The sequence below is a fragment of the Electrophorus electricus genome, chromosome 26, assembly GCF_041902795.1.
Source record: "Electrophorus electricus isolate QZ-2024a chromosome 26, ASM4190279v1, whole genome shotgun sequence".
In the NCBI taxonomy this organism is placed as follows: domain Eukaryota; kingdom Metazoa; phylum Chordata; class Actinopteri; order Gymnotiformes; family Gymnotidae; genus Electrophorus; species Electrophorus electricus.
In genome coordinates this window covers 7,256,725-7,277,453 of record NC_137522.1, presented here as the reverse complement: position 1 = coordinate 7,277,453, position 20,729 = coordinate 7,256,725, and the positions used below count along the sequence as shown (strand labels likewise).

The 20,729-nt window shown below is 45.5% G+C and overlaps 1 protein-coding gene across 4 annotated transcripts; it reads left to right on the top strand.

Annotated features, from left to right (window-relative positions):
• The first annotated feature begins 8,898 nt into the window (after positions 1 to 8,898).
• On the top strand, positions 8,899 to 20,629 carry LOC113592148 (cortexin-1-like). Of its 4 annotated transcripts, XM_027032910.3 has the most exons (4): positions 8,899 to 9,084; positions 10,267 to 10,333; positions 12,791 to 12,882; positions 18,147 to 20,629. In XM_027032910.3, the coding sequence occupies exon 4, from the start codon at positions 19,065 to 19,067 to the stop codon at positions 19,323 to 19,325; it is 261 nt and encodes an 86-aa protein (XP_026888711.1). In that variant the 5' UTR covers positions 8,899 to 9,084; positions 10,267 to 10,333; positions 12,791 to 12,882; positions 18,147 to 19,064; the 3' UTR covers positions 19,326 to 20,629. The 4 variants fall into 4 exon arrangements, with proteins under 4 accessions (XP_026888711.1, XP_026888710.1, XP_026888709.1 ...); XM_027032909.3 differs by lacking the exon at positions 10,267 to 10,333; XM_027032908.3 differs by lacking the exons at positions 10,267 to 10,333; positions 12,791 to 12,882.
• Positions 20,630 to 20,729: the final 100 nt, after the last annotated feature.

Here is a 20,729-nt window from a genome sequence, read left to right as displayed (position 1 = left end):
GCCATTTGTTTGTGTCGTGATGATTTATTTAGTCTGCCACAAATATGTGCATTCATTTTTTTAAATTCTGCAGCACCGAATGCAAAACTGCAGGGGAATAAGCAGACGGAACGTGGAGACGTATGGTATCTCGAGGATGGTGAATTAGAGGCACATTGACGGATGGAGACGCGCGGTACCTCAAAGGATGGCGGATTAGAGGCACATTGTCTGATGGAAGCATGCAGTAATTTGAAGACTGTGGATTAGAGGCACATCAGATGAAGACTTGTAGGACCTCCAGGATGTCAGATTTTCAGATGTTTACAAAATCTTGCTTGAAAGCTCGTGTGCAGCACTCAGGTTGCGATCTAGTCTGATCACCCCAGGCCAGACATCACCTCTGGCCAAAATGACAGATTATTTACGAGAATCTATTATTCTGGTCGACAAGGCAACAGTGGCAAACGCAGTTTGTATTGATCAGCTGGTCTCCTGGCTGCTCGACGATCCGTCATTTGTGGATTTCAGGAGAACAGTTTGTCACAGGATTTAAGGCAGGAACCAGTCCCACCTCAGTCACGCTTCACACTGGACTCAGCAAGCCACAGCTCTTGGGTTGTAAATCCCAGCTCCTACCCCACTACAATCGCTAATGGCTTCATAAGTTGTGTGAGAGTGTCACCCAACTAAGGGAACACCTTTATAAATATCTGACATGATAACTGTGTTATGGAATGGTACATCTTGATGTCAGAATTTATTTATCATATAGACCCAAGGCCAATAACAGCATCTGTCAGTAATGTACTGTATGTTTAGTACCTACTTGAGAGCCCTTTTTTGTGCTATGACAAAAAGGCCTATGGTAGCTCGTTGACTCAACAAAATAACCGAACACGTTCAATAAAAACGAAAAACACATGAATACATAGATTTCTAGTCTATGAAATATTTATCATTACATTAGAGAAGTTGGATAGGGTAGCGCCAGCATGGTGGCTCACTGCCCTACACAGTTTCAAGTTTTCCCTGCACTCCAGCTCATAAAGTTCTTCGGAATTGGTTGGATTATGTGTTAGAAGCAGGGCCATGAGTATCCGGGGAGGGCTCGAGAAATGCTCAATTAGGGTATACAGCATCTTGGCTCTGCACAGCAAGCCTTCTGAGGACAGTTTTTGGGTTGAAGGTGCAGTGGGAGAAATGTCTCCGGGGAACAAGCTTAGAATGAATTCGTATTCATCAGCCTTCACAACTGCGTGTGTGTGTGTGTGTGTGTGTGTGTGTGTGTGTGTGTGTGTGTGTGTGTGTGTGTGTGTGTGTGTGTGTGTGTGTGTGTGTCTTCCCACATCCTACCTGCTCCTCAGGGCTGGGTCATGACCGGGTAGTCTCTGTTGCTCCTGGCTATCATCCAAAGCTGTTGCTTTGCTCTGCTACAGTGACTGCTCCTCTATACAGGCACTGGAGGCAGAAGCTTTGGGGTCAGTTTCAATATAGACCACATAAAATAAGAATAAAATTGTGAAAAGAGGCAGAAGAATCTTGTGTGGTAGGTTTTGGGAAAGAAAACATGTTTCTAGACAAATATTAGAGATATTTTGTGTCTTTATCTGTCGCAAGTAAATGAATGAGAAAGATGCACAAAATATGAGGACTTAAAACCTAAATGTGCACAACAATGTCTGCACAACTAGGGCCGTTTGTAACATACGTTTTTAATCCGGTTTGAACAAGGGTTGATATCGCACGTCATCCCTTCAGGCTGGCAAAATAGACAAATGAAACACTTCTTGAAGTCTGTTTATCCTTTTTCCTGCTTATTGACAAACAACCGGAGAGAGACGAACATGTGAGGCTTGCCACGAGATCTGGAGACATTCTCTTGAAAGACATCTTGTCCGATTACACGGGTCGCAATCACCGTTATCTGGGCTGAGTGCTCCCAGCAGTATCACAACATAAGGATTGCCGTTTCCCTTTTAAGACACATTCTAATAGGTAAAATGATGTCAGCCCTGCAGCGCTTCTGGGAAGCCATGCCCTGAATAGAGCGACTCTAAAAATGTCAGTATGCTGGGAATGGATGGTGGGTCTCTGTGTGCTTATATATTGATGTCTCTGCTCACAGGAGTTCCCTATGGGCCTGTCTTGGCCTCGGTGTGTGTGTGTGTATGTACATACACATGTGTGCAAGCAACAGGTATATTTTTGCTCTTTAAGGCCACAGGCGTTTAACTACTTTTAATTGTGAAATTTAACACGTGGTGCAACGACTTCTCTTACTCAAACCAATTATTTCCAAGGTAGGTGTAACCTTATGCTGATCTGAGACTCCTGCTGCGTCACTCTTCCAGTGGATAACATTTTGATTCAGGTAAGAAAGTAACTGGTCCTGTATCAGCGAAGACTCAGGCTCGGGCGCCGTGATGGATGAGGTCCGATCCGCCGTTAAGAATATTAAAGTCAGATAGCGTGATAGATGGTACGGCGGGGGGGTAGAGAGATTTTGGAAACTGGCGACATCTTTGATAAAATATGAAAAGGCAGGAAATTAAATCCTAGACAAAAATATAAAACATAATCCTCTTTTAGTCTCTTTTTTTCGCACGCCGATGACTGATTAGAAGAGCAGACCCAATTTGAATTTTTAATGACGCGAATAGGAACGACAGGAATTATATTCGGCGCAAACGAACAAAAAGAGGCGCAGTCGGAGGAGCGCGGCACGACCTTTACAGCGCCTCAGAAAGAAAGATCACTCATGCGAAGGAGTCGGGGACCCCTGGTGGAACTGAACGAGACCTCGTCAACAAGAAACACCGGTTTAGTTTGTGCAGAATCAATTTTGGCCGCCCTAATGACCTCTGGCACGCCTTCGCTCCTAAATAACGCGTTCTCTTATCCATGCGCCCATGGCCATTAACGCATCATTTCAAACCAGTAGTAATTACATCGAAAATGTCATTTGATTAGTTAACTGTCATTTCGGACTCTGAGAAGAAAAAAAAAATTGCTTCAGAGCTGTTCCAGTATAACCTTGACACATTATTCTTGTGATTTCTTTTCAGGCTTGCCAGGCTGCTAATTTACAGAATCGCAGAATATTTTTGGAATCGTTTTCGTGGACATTATGCAGGGTGAAGGCCAGAAGGCCGCCAGGGATACTGGACCCCATGAAAAGATATCGCATTAGGCGAAAAACGGAAAATAAAATAATTAATGTTCTAAAAACCTTTAAAGCTCATGTCCGTCACCAGAATCATCTTAAAACCCACCTGCAGGGTTACCTAAGGTCACGGGGGGGGGGGGGGGGGGGGTGATGTTAAGTTAGTTTGATGACATTGCTGAATTACTCGGTAACCCCAGTATTCATTGTGAATAGATCCTTTTTGCATGACTCTTTTAATTCAAGCAACCGACTGACCCAAACATGTTGCGTGGGGTTTTTTGCGCTAATTACAGTCAGATGAAAGCCCCTATAACACAATAAAATTCTAACACCTGGCATTACACTTTGATGTTGCAGAAGCAAAAGATGTTTTAAAAGAAGCTGAAATTTGAAATAAAATCTAATCACCATGCACAGAAGCGTAATATCCTGCTTTCGCCTTGATTTTGCAGCGTGTTCATTATAACCTCATAAATAAATGATGGTCATTCTACAACTATGAACAGAATCCACTGGCGATGTTAATCAAGAGAGAATATTAAACTGGACACCGCTACACGCTTGGTCCTAATTAGATTGTCAGTAAAGATGCTCTCAGTTCCTTTCTCCCCGTCATGATTCCCCCCCAAGCAGGAATTTTTTAAAAAATCACTACTGCATCACATCTCCCTCTCCCACGTTACAGAAGCTTAAGGAAGATCATGTTTTTTTTCCATTCGAGTGTTTTGTACTACCAGACTTTGCCAATGCACACACACTAAATCATTCTTACTGCCCATGAAGGCTGTGCTGTTGGATTTATAGCAACAGCATCGTGTCGAGGAGCGAACGAGAGGCGAGAAAATGTCGTGAGAAGCGTTACTCTCCACAGTGGGGGGAACAAACGAAGGTAAACAGCGAATAGGTGTGTTTAGTATCTAATAAGTGGGTGATTGGGACCGTGACGTGTGTGTGAGTGGCCGTGGGCGTGGGCGTGTCCCTCCTGCAGAGTGCCTGGCGCACCATGACACATCAGAGGATGAAGCAACATTTGGGTTTTTTGATTTTATATATATATATATATATATATATATATATATATATATTTGAGAGAGAGAGAGAACTAGGTAAATATTTAGTGTGTTCAACATACACAAAAATGACACAAAATGAGGGTAAAAAATGTCTGTATTTGTAAAGAGGTCTGCAGAAATGTGATTCATTCCTAGGTTTGGGAGGGTTACATCAAAAATGTATTCCATACAAATGATTCCATTACATATTGGAAAATGTATGAACTCCAAAGGATTAAATTATTGTAATCTCATTGCTTTCTTAGTTTTGGATGACTTTTTAACCCAATAACTGCCAAAGCCTTTTGGAACACTGGCCCCCCTACAGTGACAGTTAGCAGACAGCTCTTACAAGCTCCTGTAAGCTGTCTGTGCAAACTCTCGAATAATTCTGGAAATGTGTGAACGTTCTCCACATAAACAGTATGCACAGAGAGTGGAGATGAGCACAGCAATTCCTCCCAGAATGCCATGCAGCTCTTCTCAGACTTTATTTAGATCAAAGCTGTAAAAAGGCTAGTTGATTTGTGCAAGTTTGTGTGCTTGGTTAGTCCAGTTGTGTCTTTTTTTTCTTCTGTAATAAGCACATGTGGGTGTGGGTGTGTTGGGGGGGGGGGTGGGGTTGGTGTGTGTGTGGGTGTGAATGAGTGAGAGACTATTTATGTTTGTTTGAGTTGTTTCCTCAGCAGAATGTCGTCCTCTGATTTTGGGTTGGTACTGATGCGGAATGGTAATTCTGTGAATGTCTACAGATAGAACTTCTGATTTTCTTCTTTCTTTCCATTCTGAAAATAAATGTGGATTATTTAACCATATTTAAGGTAGGAATAGTTTTTCAAAAACATAGACCATTGTTTGAGGGTTATTATTATTATTATTATTATTATTATATTCCCACTATCAATACAGAAAACTATGCCTAACAAAATACATGCTGCACTAAAGCCCAGTCCAAACAGCCCAGCAGTTTTTAATGTAGGTACTGACTATTTACTTCCATTAAGCATTTATGCATTATAACAAATGCATATTCGATGACACACAGTATGCCCATTGATCTGAGTGGACTGTTTAATATTGTTTCAGATTAGGTAGAAATAAATTAGACAAACTCAGTAGCCAAGGTCACGGAGGCACGTAATGCGCTCATTATGTGTTCATGAGTAGATCTGCCCCATCTTCCACATGCATAACAAATCATTCCCCTTGAAAAACTGGGAGTGATGGATTTCCACAGGATATTGATCGATAACTTCTTGAGCCTCTAGCTGGGGGTGGTTGGGGGCTGTGGTTGTGGTGGAGGGTCGACTTTCATGCCAATTCGTTCCAGGTGACTAAGAGCATTGATGAGTACTGCTGTAGCATCACACCGGGGGAACTGGGACAGTAGAGGCACGGCATTAAGGCTTGTGAAAAATAGCTGTGAGTAAAAGCCTTAGAAGATTACACCCCACTTCTGCTGGTGTCAACGACTCTAGGTGCTTTCTCTGCAAGTGTGTTTTTGAGTGCACGGAAAACACACGCATGACATGTTAAGGACAAATTCTTCACACCTCTGTTCAAGACTTTGCAGACACACACACACATACACACACCCACACACACTCTGTCAGTAGTCTGGCAAAACTAGACGCTTGCGGATATGAAAAAAGGAGGGGATTTATTAACGGCACAGGGATAGGGGAATAATCCAGGGAACAAAAGGGGCAATCCAAGACGTAGAGAAATAGCCAGTCCAAGTCCGAAACCAAAAGAACAAAGATACAAAGAACCAGGCCACAAATCCAAAAGGGCTAGGTAAAAAGACAAAAACCAGAAATCTGAAAACAGGGTACGATTCACAGAAAGGCTATCCAAAAAGAACTCTCGGTATGCTTAGAGATGAACTGTCGGCAATACTTCGCAAAGACTGTGAGTCCGAAACCTTCTTATATACATTATAAATCGGGACATACAGGTGGGTTCAATACTCTGGCGAAACAGATCTGATTAGACGCCTCCGATTGGTCATGTCATTGACTGGGTGAAGAATGGGCTGCTGGGTATTGTAGTCTGCATTGGGATCTGGAGTCATGACACACACACACACACACACACAAAAAACAAAAAAACAAAAAAACAAAAAACATGCACTTGCAGAATCTTCACACAGAGGCAAGTGGATGGGACACAAAGCACTGTGGGATAATTAGATCGAAAATAGATCATTTAATTCTCTGTTAAGTGTTGCCATGTTGCCACTCTGGAATGGGTCAATATAAACAGTGTGCAATACAAACAGTGTGACTGACCTCTATTTTAGCACTGCTCTGTGTAGGAAAGAGCAGGTGAGGGAAAGCTAGACAACCCTTCCTCTGGCTCTGTCCCACGCCAGTTCTCGGAAGCGCAGTGTTCTACGCCAGCTCTTTGACTGGCATGCCCCCGTACTTTATGGTGCATAAAACCTCAACGTGATGTGTCTTGCTGGGCTACTGTTCTGCATGTTGTTAATGGCCCCGATGCTTGATGGTATCATTGAAAAGGATTTACTTAGAAGGCCTGTGTAAGATGTGGAACACTGGATGTATTTGCCAGGGTTTACACTAGGAACGCCGACTTTTAGCTGTTTCGAAATGACGGTGCATGTCGAAGATTGATCTAAGCTTTGATGTGATGGGTCCTGTCTAGACTGCACGGGAGGGGTCACTGTCATCAGTCTGTTTGAAGACTGCTTGCTTAAAATGAGCTCAGATAGCCCAATAACAATGTAGCTGGTGTCCAATCCTACTCAGTCTTGCAAAGACCACATGGTTCTCTAAAAGGACAAAGAAAAAACCATTACAGCCTGTTTGGCTCTACCTGTGCATGTTTATACGAATCAGGTCCAATGTTGGTGATAAAGGCAGAATTTAGCAACCAGATTTAGTGGTGAAAGGAAAAATAAAGCCTCCATTCAAGTAGAAATTTAGGACCAATTTTGCTGACTAGTTGTGCAATTATATTTATTCGCCATTCGATGACGTAAGGTTATAAAGGAAGCATGGGATCTCTTTAAATTGATGAGGAAAAAGTGACTCGCTTTTACACGGCAATTCTGTTTAATTTACTTTGTCTTTAATGTTGCCACATTATAAGCAGTCTTACTGAAGTCAGCACTTCTGTGCAGCACAAGGACACCTCCAGCTCACTGACATGATCGGAATAGCGTCCGGCGCAGATTCACCACATTGTTCCATCCCCAGATCCGGTGACTTCCAACCAGAGCACTTGCAAAAGTTCACCTTCAAGAGACTGTAGCACATGTACAAAATGCTAAGCACATCCCAGTGCAGTCATTTAGCCACTGATTCCAGTTCAAGAGGGCATTTTCCCCCCCCTGGTCCCTTCTGTCTTTATTTTTCCACGGAACCATATGGAGGTGGTAAGGGGTCAGGATCAGCAAGAGTCTGAAAAGAATCGCATGTTCTCTCTGAAACAAAACGCAGCAGTGGATCTTTGTCCAAAGGAAAGCAAAGTCTTTTTGAAGACCTCTAAAGGTTAATGAGGCATATTGTGCATTGGGAAAGGAATATGGTCTTCTTTATGGAAGGAAGGGTAATGTGGACCCCCCCCCCCCCCCCCCATATCTCATTATTAAGGTTATTGACCACCTGCTATCTGCTTCTATCTCTCTTTCTACCAAACTCTCTTTTTGCCTCTCTGTCAATGAAAACACAGTGGGTAGTGTGGGCTGCAAGAACAATCTTCTGTTAGACGTCCACACACACACACACACACACACACACACAGTGCAGTAAACAAGACAAGCCTACTCTGCAGCTGATAATGTCTCATTGGTTAGTTACTGTTACTGTTAGCTCAAATACTTTATTGTAATTAAGACTGAAATGCACTCACACTGAACAACCTGAATTCTCACCTTCACAAAAAATATTCAAAATAATTCAGAAATACTGAGCACGTGATCAAGCATGCGAACCAAATGCAGTCCGACTAAAGTTAAGGACAGCCGGTGAGGCTGTTATGAAGACTGCAGGCACGCTCCACCACGGACAGCTACGCTGCTCTAATTACAGCCATGTTTACGTGCCCATACAGTCCGACGCTCTGACCTCGCGGAGATGGTGGCATCTGTGAGCGCCGCAACTGACACCTGGTAGAACGTGGCCCAAGCGGCACAGATGGCACACTCGCCTTCGTCCAGGGCTTTGTGTCACGTCTGGGCCATGGGAGCTGGACTGGCATCCATCTTGATAGAGTCAAGAGGAGACTCCCCGACAGGGATCCCGGTGAAATAACCAGAAAATGAGATAATGAGGCACAGTCCCGCAATACACGAGACCGTCTGCTGCTGCTGCAATAACAGCTCTGTAGCTCGGCTGCGTTGTTATCAGGGCGCATTACCTTCCTTTTGAGATTGCTGTGTTTACGCTTGCTGACATTTATTTCGAATAGGATTCAAGACTTAGAAGAAGACCGATGTAGCTCTTAGTGCTATCTGGAACGGGTCCTTATCAAGCGGGCCTCATTGAACCGTATAGCTGAGAATCTACAATGTATTATCCAAAACAAAAATACATGAGATTGTAAAGATATCCATTGCTTTTGCATAGACATGCCACAGGTTATTGGCCTTGGACGCATGCGTAAATGAAAAGGACTTGCGGGCAAGCGCTCTGTGAGCGAGAAGAATTCGTGATTGGTGATTGGACGAGTAGAGGCGCTCTATGGCGCTTTAAGAGCCTCGCGCAGGCACGCGAACCGCGTCGCTGGGTCGCTGGTCGGAGTCCGCGCGCTGGCTTCGTCGGAAGGGAGGGAGCTGACGAGCATCGCTGAAGTTTTTACGCGTCTGTTGTTCGACAGCGCCGTCGGGTCGTTCGTCGTAACTTCTATGTGGACGCGAGGGTAAGGCTTTCGCCTTCATTTTTCACTCGTTGCAAGCTTTTACGCGCTCCGTGTAAATTTGTTTTGCGTTCCGTTGTAGACGCTTTGGATGCCAGAAAAGCTTCCCAAACTTGAAGCGTCACACCATCGGATTCTTTTTTTTATTTTTTATTTTTTATTTAAATGTCTCGACTAGAAAGATTGCGGACAGGCCGGATATGTGTGTTTTATGATATGATACTGGTAAAAGATGACATGACAGCTTCGTTTTCGTTTCCGTCATCAACACAACCAAATAGGTCGCCACCCTTTACCATCCTTAAATGGCATCATTCCCGACTTAACTGCAACCTGTCGTCGTAAATCAGGAATGCTGTGTCATGTCTGCCAGATATGTAAAAGTAGTATATATAAGGCAACGTTCAGGCACCTATGGTTTCATGATAGTGACATAGCTGTCAGGTGCGTTTGCCCCTTTGTATACTAGATTTTTTTTTGGGGGGGGGGGGGCGGTCTCGGGAATCATTTGCGATATTTTAGTCGCGCTACGAAGAAACCGTAGTATATTCACATCTTTAATGCCTACATTTCAAGCATCTGCATTGCAAGCGTGGGATTATACTGTAGGCTACATGCAGGCTAACTTTGAAACGTTGTTGGTTGCTGTTGCGTCTACGTACTGCCGCATTACACTCGGTAACTCATCTGCTTCCAAAGGCGATTGTTCACCTAAAGTAACTGAAAAACCTGCTACTGCATCATTTCAGTGGTCTCCAACTTTGCCATTAATAGCGCACTCAAAATCATCTTATGTTTCGGGGGACCTGTGGAAGGTGAAAGATGTGCCGCTAGAATAGCGGATTCTACGCAAAAAAAAACAAAAACAAAAACATAAACTGAACACAACAAAGAAGCGAACCATATCTGTATGTGCATATTTCTTATGTTTAAAAATCGACTTACACACAATGGAAAAGTAATACAAATAGTTGTATTAAATATATAACATTTCTAACCGAATTTGTTCTTTGAACTTTAATTATCAAGAATGCAGTAGCCTGTGGTAAAAGTTGCGACACGGTGCGGTCCTTTTCCTACATGGACAATGGACAGAAGAAAACTCCCATTACGCCGTTATCCCGTTTTCGCCGGTCATGAATTAATAATGAAAGCGTGTCACTTAATTCCGCTGTCCGTATGCAGGGGGCAAGTGGCCGAGCGTTACACCCCGCACTGATTGAAAGCCCTACAGACCCGGAGTGGAGTGGAGGTAGGTGTTGAAAATGGACGAAATGGAATTGCGGAATTGGGCCGTCGTCCTTGGATGTCATTTATAACCTAAACTTAAAAAAAGAACCTGTGTTAAACGCAAAAAAAAAAAAAAAAAAAAATGCTGTCCACTATACCCATAAATCTCTCTGTCCCAAAACAGGTTCCAACATATATGAGTAAAAATAGACTATGAATAATGCGTATATAGTGAGAGATATCTTAGTGTTAATTTCCAAAGTCATTAGGCCTGTATCATCTATCAGTGTTCAGAGATAGTCTGAGGCTGACTTAGTTACTAAACAAGATTAGGGATGATGTAAAGTGCGGCAGTAAACTACCACGTTAGCTGTTCTCCCGGGTGTGTTAATATATCTTCCATATGCGTTTATCTCTTCGACGCGTGTTAACGTCTGAGAAGCCCTGGCTGGCTTTCCTTTTCATTCCCGGCTGTCCGCAGGGGCAGCGGCTAATATCCGAGATGCAAGGGTAAAAGAATCAGATGTTGTACACGTGGAATAGTCGCGGCAGAGGCTGGAGGCTGGGGGGTGGGATTCGATTTCCTCCCAAGATCACTCCTGAAATATTCATCACGCCCACAATCCGGAGCCACTTGATAATTGACGCCATGGCTGGGTTGTTATTATCTCTGTGCTTTATCTTTGAGTCTAGAATGCTGCTAGCGCGAGTCCTCTCAGACCCCCCCAAATGCAACCCAGTGGTAACTGGGCTTGCCAGATTAGCAACCACTTTATTGGACTCCGATTTTGCTGACAGGGAGATACATCTTCTCTAATCTTCTGCCCTAAATTTGTTTGATGAGCTATAAAAAAGAAAGTTATTCCACAAGGCTTTAGGATTTTAGAACCTGGGTGTTCTTCTTCTGCGATTGCAGAGATTGATTTTATTTATTTATTTTAATATGTTTTTTAAAATAATCCAGGCTCGAAGATCAGCATGTTCTCCGAGTCTGGGACTTTGTACACCCCTGGGCTTTTAATTGTAGCTTCCACGCAGTATCAGCAGTTTCCTGCTCTTCTGTAACCAGTTGTTTCATGTTTCCATTCCACGTCTGGAAACCAGCTCTACAACTAAACTGCAGACGGGGCAAAGTCGAAAGTTTGAACTTGTTGGAATTCTGCGCAAAGGAAAGGCTAACGAGTGTTGAACTTTTCTGCCCTCTCTCCCCGTTGTCCCCCACTTTTGACATGCTGACCATGCGGTCAGAGGTCTAGAAGTGAGGGGCTTGACACGCTGACAGACAGATGTTCCCTGGCTGGCCTGGGTCATGCGCTGTTCCCACAGTGGATCACCATACAAGGGCAGAAGTGCTGTCTTGTGACTTTAGACTTCGGAAGTGCTGACTTCCTAACGTCTCCTGCGCCCTCTGTGGAATACTCCCCGTGGACGTCGGCGCGTGGGAAGGATACAACTGTCATTCCCGTTAGCCTGTCAGCACTGTCACTCTGTCATCTCCATTACTGTCTTCTATCTGCTGGTTCCCAGAGTACCGACGCAGGGGAGAGTCCATTGGAGAGTGTGGCGCACCTGAGGGCCTTTACTGTCCCATATAATCAGTCACTGTTTGCCAGCCCCCCTTAATATTTCGTGCTGTGATTTGGGTTGTAAATTAAAGATGAGTGAGAGGTCTGTTTGACAGAGCACGGTGTTATTCTGTCTGAATGAGTAGCAGGTAGAAAGAGCCCATATCTACTATAGTCCCAGGCTCTGGAACAAGAACAAGGAGCCGAATTCAGATCACACCGCCACCGTCCACCCTCCTCTGAAAATACTGTGACATTTTTAAATACGGAGATCTTATTTCCTACTCTTGACAGTTATTTGTATTGAAACGTCCCGATGGCCCGCGGTGGTAGAACAGGTGGATGTGTTTGACACAGTATGAAGTTCATAAGAGCCCAGTGTGTCACCAGCAGCGTGGGGTCTTTCTGGAGGGCTACTGGATTCCTCTGTGACCACCAATATTTGTGGCACACATTCCTGGGAGAAAAAGCCAGCTGGGACGTGTCCAGAAACCTGCTGACTGATTCCTTTCCCTATTATTTCTGCTTCTGTTTTCGAGTGAGATGGTTTTTAAAATGATTACCTTGAGACGCACCCAGTGTCGGCCAGTGATGTATGTAATTCCACATTTATTTTGAGAATGGCATTCAGGGGCAGGGTCTGAAGGGAGCTGTCATTTCCAGAGATGTGGGGAGCCTTTGTACCCAAGGCTGAGACAGATTGTTCCCTCCAGAGACTTGGCCTGTATCAGGATAATGTTCAGTGATGTATCTGCTTCACAGAGCCAGCAGACAATTCAGAATCATCTCCTTCCCAGTCCTGCGTGGTTCTATTCCTCAAACTTATAAGAATTGACAGTTCGAGCAGCGCTTTTGTATGTATGCACCTCGCTGCGTAGCGCGAGGGTATTAAAACACAGCTTCTGTTTTTGCAGGCTCCTTCACAGGGTCAGCAGACTTAATGTCCCACACTCCCATCTCTCACTCTTCCACTCCCAGCCCACCGACACGTGCCCACTCAGCAAAAGTGAGAAAGTTTCTCGTTCTATACTTTGGTTTGAATTTTACGTTGTTGTTTTTTTAAGTTATGAGTGTATATATTTTTGTTGTTGCTTTGGAAATCAGTTTGTATATGTCAACATTCACAATTTATATTCATATAGTCAACGTTCAGTATTTTATATTTTTTAGAATCAAATTTGCTTTCACATTAAGAAGAAATATGTATGTCCAAACCTTTGTCTGGTACTGTATATCTCTTTTGCTTCCATATCGTTGCCCGTAAAAGTTGACTAGTGGCGCTGAATACAAGATCTCTTTGCGATAGCTTCGCTATTCTTTAAGCATGCCAGTCTGGTGAACTAGCAGTAAGCTTCTATTTCATGGGAGCAAGAACAAATTCAGGAACATCGGGTGCAAAAGGTGTAAAAAAGAAACCAAAAAAAACAACAACCTGTAAAAATAGATATGGCATGTTGGCTTGTGGAGAAATACAGGAAGCTCACGTCTATGTCTTCACTCAAGGTGACCTTCCGCTTGTGCACAAACATAACATAAGGTCAACAATCCTCTACTGAAGAATTAATGCAAACAAGACTTTAGTCTGATGGTACAATCAAAGAATGCCATCAGGACCCAGGGTGATGGATGGCATAAATATCTTCTCTAGACATACACGCACACACACACACTTTATTCCCCTGCCCCTAGAGCAACGTTTGTTCTGATCAGATGCAAGTCATTTCTGAGTGCTTCCTTACACTATTTTTTCAGACCCCATTGTATCTCTATAAGTAGCCAGTTGGGAAGAGTTAAATTAATTCCCCACCACACTGCAGGCCATCAGCGCTGGCTCGCTCTCCGCTGGTGGTGACACCGGCCGGGGGCAGGGCGTGGGCGGTGGGGGGTGGGGGAAGCTGGCGTTTGTCATTTGCTCATGGCCTCTAATCCATTTTGGGAATCTCAGACAAGTATCAAATAATGACAAACGCAGGGACCTTCTCCCCATCACCACTGCTGCGTGACTGCTGAGCGCGTGTTGGGGGGTGTGGGAGGTGCGTGTGCTGGGCTCTGATCTGAGATGAGTGGGTTTCGGTGGTCCAGCTAGGAGCACGTCAATGAAATTTGGTTTATTTTTCCAGTTGTCCTTGTGGGTTTGACCCATCATCAGCGGTGGTGTGTAGGTTCAGTGGTGGAAGAGGAATGTGGCTTTTATGGAGAATGAGCTTAATGTCCAGAGACGGAAGGGGGGGAATTAAAGAGGAAAAGAGAAGCAATGAGAGAGAGAGAGAGAGAGAGAGAGAGAGAAAGGCAGGCAATGAAAAAGGAAAAGAGGAAAGAGAATGGGAGGAACATAAAATCCTGTTTGAGAAGAGAGCAAGAGAAAAACCATTTCCAAAGAAAGTAAAAAAGAAAGAACAAGGAATGATGAAAGGGAGAGAAACGAGGGAGAGACCGAAAGAGCAAGGCCGTGAAAGTGAATAATGAAAGACAGAATAAGAAAGAGAGAGAGAGAGAGAGAAACGAGGGAAGACCTAGTGAAGGGAGCACCACGGCCAGGTGTCCATGCCCCTCGCCCTATGGAGGGCAGGCGAGGGACTGCAACGTCCAGACTGGGGTCCAGACTGGGAGCCAGACTGGGAGCCAGACTGGGAGCCAGACTGGGAGCCAGACTGGGAGCCAGGGTCAGACAACATCAGCAGGAAGTCTGCAGGAAGTCAGACAGCTGATGGGCCCCAAAGATGTTCTTTTCCTCATCACTTCCATGGACTCTTCCACAGTCACACTGGGAAGGCTCTGCTGTTGGTTCCTAGTCTCTCCCTGGATCTGTGTCAAGTGAAGCTGATCGCCCGTTGATGATGTTGCTGGTGCTTCTGAGTGTGTAGTACATATTAGATTACCGTCAGGGGCTGGGCTGTATCAGTGGAACATTAATATTACGTTTACCTGTGGACAGATCCGTTAGACTGACGTCGAGAGAGGATTTGATAAATAGGATACGGCCATGAGCTACATCGGCAGGCTTCAGGAAGGGGGAATGGAGACTGAATGAGGATTAGGCCAGCATCTTAATGGGTTTGTCGGAAGCTCCGCGAAGGAGTCACAGCAGACAGGAGAGCAACTGCAAAAGGCTTTGAAGTCCTGGTCAGGATTTGCTGAAACGGTGCCATGCACACCGAGGGCTAACTCGGTACCAAACCTGAGGACGAGGAAGTTTGAAAGAAGCGTGAGATGTGTTTATTGGGGCTTTTCTAACAACCAGAAATGTCCAGAACAAATAAGCTACTGAGTCAGTAGAGGGTGCATCCGAGTGATGCGTTCTTGAAGGACTGAAGGATTCAAAGAAGTTCAAACGGACCCAAAGTTCTTTAATATACATGTACACATTCTGAAGACTGTAGAATGTTCTGGAAAAAAAAGGCAACCGTTCGTCACAGGCAGTTTTGGTCAGTGTGTTATGGGCACCATATGGGTGCTCGTAGTCCGTTTCCATTATTTTCAGGAAGAGGAGATTCGCTCCCTGGAACCCTCTAGCAGCGGATTAGTCAAACATTTGTCTCCAGATGAGTTCAGTCCAGTTGAATAGTGTAATAGTGCTGCTTTTTATAGCCAGTGCTCTGTATCTGTCAGGGGTACACGGCGCCTCAGGCACAGCGTGTTTCAGTAGTAGGAGTGAACTTTCTTCCTCAAGATCGCTTTAGTTTTCTATCTGGTTTAAGAGTAGATGGTATTGTTCACGTTTTTATGTGGGAAGTTGCGTGTGTGTGTGAAAGAGAGAGAGAGAGAGAGAGAGAGAATGTTGAGTAGTATAACCACTTTGATGATTCCAAAGGCGGGCGAAAGAAAACCTGTCAATATGACGCATGAGTGGGCAGCCACCCACCACTCCTCACTCTCCGGATGATCCTGTGATGAAACAGTTATGAGTGTCATGCCAGCCTGTCATCTGCTCTGCTCTCTGGACAGACGGGCTCTGCCCAACCCAGCGGCCAGAGGACCAAGATGGTCCCGCGTGGAAGTGAGGTAATAAAATGATATTGTGAGGAGAAAAATAGGGATGGTCCGGAATAAACTGGTTTCATGCAGGAAAGGCCTCTGTAGGCTTCATCATAAATCCTCAGGAGGCCTCTGACAGGCCTCTAGGGACCTCAGTCAAAGGGAGAGCCTTGGTTCAAGGACGGGACAGCCCGGCCAAGCACCGGAAGAACCAATATGGGCAGCCGGTGATACAGAATATGATCGCCTTTTAAAAACATAGAAGTAGTTCAGGACCGGTTGGCATAAGTATTGAATATCAATTTGCATACATTCGATAATATATGGTTTGGAGAACAACAGTGGAACCGTTTTTATGAAAAAATAAAAATGGTTATGAAGAAAATGTATAAAAGGTGAGCCCACCTGAGACTGTTAGACATTCTCTGGACAACGCCTCGTTTGTAACATTGAGCTCAGAATAAAGACAGGACCGGCTCTTCTCTTCAATTAATTCCTGAGTCTGCATCTTTATTTCTGTTTAGTGTGTATTGAGTAAACATTGAGTCTTGAACATAGGAAGATCTAGGAACGACAGAAGCTCCAGCATGTGAGGCTTTAACCTTCTCCGTTTAAGCTGCAAGTGCCGGATCTGTTCAGCACTTGTGACACTGATCAGAGTTGTGGGGAAAAATTGTGCTCTTCACTGTTTGGGGAGGGGAGGGGGGGTGTGTGTGTGTGTGTGGCTAGTCCGGAGCTCCACGGCCAGGAATCGCTGTGTGATGAAGAGGCAGGGCACGATTCCAAAGCATTCCAAAGGGTGTGGACAGGAGAGGGAGGAACTGTCACGAGAACAGGTGGAGGACAGTCTGTGTATATACAAGGCGGGATTTTGGCTAGGAGGGAGTTTCAGACATTGTCTTTCTCCCAAACCTGCACCGATCTGGTTCCTTAGCAGCTCTGTTTAAGGGTGATCGTAGCGTCTTGGTTTCACACGTTAAATGAAGGACGACAACCAAAATCTGAGACCACAGCTGATTGTCTTTGTTCTAAAAGGGCCGATTAGTCAAAATTGGTCTGATGGTTTTGTTGTTGTTTATGAGTTCTGTAAATACAGGTTAAAAAACGCTCACTAGCAAGATGCTTCCCATCTTTTGTAAACAACTGCGGCACAGTTTGGAGCATTGGTACTCACACTCAGGTCCTTTAAACTGATCTACTTCTTTTACTCATTTCTGAAACCCATTCCTGCTCATGCGAGCATGAGTTAGAGGTTTCCCAGTGCTGACCCGGGCGCTCACCTCCTCTGCGTGTACTCATGTTACTCGTGTTGGGTGGGAAGAATCTGTTGCGTCTCTTCCTCCGGTTCAGCGTTAACTTCAGGACCTGTTACGCTCACCTGAGCTTATTTAGCCTTGGCAGTCCACTGCCAACTCTCGCAAAACGCTGCGTCTTAAGAGGACGCCCGATCGATGCACTTTTATAGATTAAATGACAGGGCGTGCGTGAGTATGTGCACGCACGCCCGCGACGTGTGAGCGGCACGTGCGCGATGCTCTATGAGAACCTGACGTTATTTGTCAATCTCCTGCAGCATCAATCTTCCGTCCCTCATCTCTCTCTGTACTGGCACACATCCACTCGCACTCCTGTCGTTCGGTGCCATTTCTTTTATTCTGCCATGTGTACTTCTCCCTTCTTTCTCTCTCTCCCATGTCTCTCGGCTTCTTTTTCCTCTCTCTCTCTCATCACTGGGCACCACATTTATGAGGCATAGCCCAGAAGGCCGAACAGAACAGAGCTCCACTCTAGAAAATGTGATTATTATTCATTCTAGAATTTCAGTTTGATTCTAGATTACGTCCCTGCAGTGTGCTGTGTCACGCTAAAAGCATCTCTGATGGATGGAGCCGACATTTACAATATCGATGTTTATATGATTAGAATGGTAACTGATATTGCTGCTATAATATGATATGATATGACATAAGTAATCACTTACTGAGCCTTAGTAATCATGCTGAATGTCAGAGTAATACTTTAAAAACTGGTGGGACTTGTCAAGACGTCATTTTAACGTATTGACTCGAGTGAGCGGAATGACGCTACAGGTGCCCTGGCCGTGTGCCAAATAGGGACGGGATGGAGGGTTTTTCATAGTAGAGTTTTGGTTTTCTGGTCTGCGAGATGCATCAATAGTGACATCTATGTATAGATTCCTGGTTTGAACTGACACAGTAATGACCAAACAAAAATAAAACTTAAAAAAAAAAACATTTCTACAATTTGTCAAATGCAGGTTTGTTGTGTTCACAGGACGTGTGGCTCAAGGAGACGCAGACGATGAGCAGAGACACCCGTGCCTGCAGCTGAACACCAAACCGGGGCCAGGAGACTCCCAGACCTCTTCTATAATCTACAGCCTGACCATCCATAACTGACTCTGATTTTGAACTGAGACACTGTCAGGGACTTTGGAGTCCACCTCATACCTTTCACCAACTTTCCTCAATCAGCTAAGGGACCCGCGTCTGTTTAACCTACGTAGACACATCGGGCAGGTTACCTCCGCGTTGTACTGCCAGAAGCGTGCGCGTCACACTTCCTCTCCTCCAACGACCAGCCAGACGCGTTATTTCACGTCCCCCCCGCGTGCCGGTCTGCATTCGCACTGATCTGATTAGTCCCCCTCCGTCTGTGAGCTCGGACACGCTCTGCCACACTCGGTGCCGAGCCGAGAGCAGGAACGGCCCCGCACGAGTCTGCCGACCAGGAGGGTGGAGAAGAGGGGCTTGCGGCCCGGGCTGCATCTGGACACCAGATTCCCATCTGAATCCCATTAGCCGGCGTCCAGCCAGGCGGTAGATAGGGGGTTACGCACGGTGTCCGAGTCCTCGGTCACCGTCGCTGGTTTTTATCTCTCCTGGCAGCTTGGCGTGTCATGTCAGTTTTTCACGCGTCACAGCTGCCGCAGAGTGTGTCGGGCGTGACAGGGCCAAAGTAGACGGGGCTGATTTTTTTTCCCCGGTCTCCTCAAACGCAAGCGGGCGCGGGGGGGACCCCCCGGGGCCGAGGCCGCGCCGCTCCGCCCACGTCACCTAGCGCACAGGTGCGTGTCTGGCTCGCTTTGGCCAAAGCTTGACCCCGGAGGTCACGGCTTCCAATCTGGCCGGTCTCCCCGTCCGTCCTAGCCTCCAGACAGTCTGCAAATTTTGCCGCCGAGGCCCGTGGAGGATGAGCGATGCCCCGACGCTCGACTACGAGTTCTATCCCGGGCACTTGCTGGCCGGGGTGCCCAGCAGTCAGCCCCTGGCGGGGGATGCCGAGCAGAGGACGGCCTTCGCCTTCGTGGGCCTGCTGATGCTGTTCCTGGTCTTCCTGCTGGTGCGCTGCTTCCGGATCCTCCTGGATCCCTACAGCCGCATGCCCGCTTCCTCCTGGACTGACCACAAAGAGGGCCTGGAGAGGGGTCAGTTTGACTATGCGTTGGTGTAGGCGTCAGCTTCCGTACCCCTCTGCCTTAGCCTCCTCTGTGGTCAGCCCTCACTGCCTCCTCTGACCGGGCCTCCCCTCCACCTCCCCTCCACCTCGCCTCCACTTGGCCTGAGTTATACTGTAGTTACTCCTCAGGGCTACAGGGTTCCCCAAACCATGATTTGAGGCTACCCAAACCATGAATCACTAAAGCTTTTTTTTGGAAAATACGTGCATTAGATAGATTGAAGAAATGGATAGGTGATTGGAAAAAAAGGTCTTTTAAGAAGATTTTTGAAAATGTATATAAATAAATCTAGATCTCACCATACCAATCATATTTTGGCCCATTGAATGAACATTTTGGGGCTCCCCGGTTAGCGAATAGAAATGATTTCTATCCCAGTGGTGAGCTACGATGGCCTTTGTAAAAAGGTATAGTGTGTATGACAGTAATCCTCCGACACCAGGTTAAGATGGCCCTTGTAAAGCGTGTCGTGTGTATGATGCTAACACTTCACCGTGATCACACTTTTAGCCAGTATGCTTAGCAGACATAGATGATTTTTCAAGGACTCGATAGCTTTTGTAAAATGAAAAGGCCCTTTTCTTTATTTCAAAGATTTCTCATGTAGTTGATGACCTTACACCATCCACCCAACAAATGCCGCTGCACCGCTTCCCTGCGACACGGAAGTCTCACGGACGTATGGTCTCACGGATCTGCTGTCTCATGGATGTACCCGTCTTGGGCAGATTCGCAGTTAGCTCTAACCCTTTGCTTTGCTCACTATGGGCGTTTGCTCACTCTGTGCTGTTCCCTTGAGTTTGCAGGAGGCTCAACCCCCCCTTTATGATGTCATAAAAGTCCCCTCACGATACTGTCGCAGGCATTCGCCTTGCCCTATGCGTTGTGCTTCTGCAAGATTTACAAGCCATATCTATCTGTTTATGTCCTAGACGTTGCTGTGTGGCCTAATCTCCCTAGCCGATCTGCCAAGCTCTGTGACTCCTGTGTCGTGAATAACTGTGCAAGTTTTAGAACCACTGAAAGTGCTTTATTTTTGTATTCAGACTCAGATTTGGAGTCTCCTTTTGCTAATATTCTACCGTAAATGTAAGTTTCCGATTCCTAGCTCACTGTATTCTCACCGGACCAGGTTTATGAGGAACCCCAAGCAACATGTGTGCTGGGGCAAGAACTTGTGTGGTTGCTTTGTGTTTTTCAGATTTGTACTGTAAGTAGAGCAGATATTTTCCTAACTCCTTGTTTTTGCTAAGCTGGGGCAATTCTGTGAAATAAAAATGGGGATTTATGCAATGAATCCAGCGTCCTCAGAGGAAGAAGAGAATCGAAACGGCCAGTTTTCATTTATTCAATCAATAAGCCATTTCACCATAATCCACCACCTTGACCTCTTAAAG

Excerpts from the sequence above, each read along its gene's own strand:
- LOC113592148 (XM_027032908.3), top strand. The coding sequence starts at position 19,065 with ATGAGCGATGCCCCGACGCTCGACTACGAGTTCTATCCCGGGCACTTG.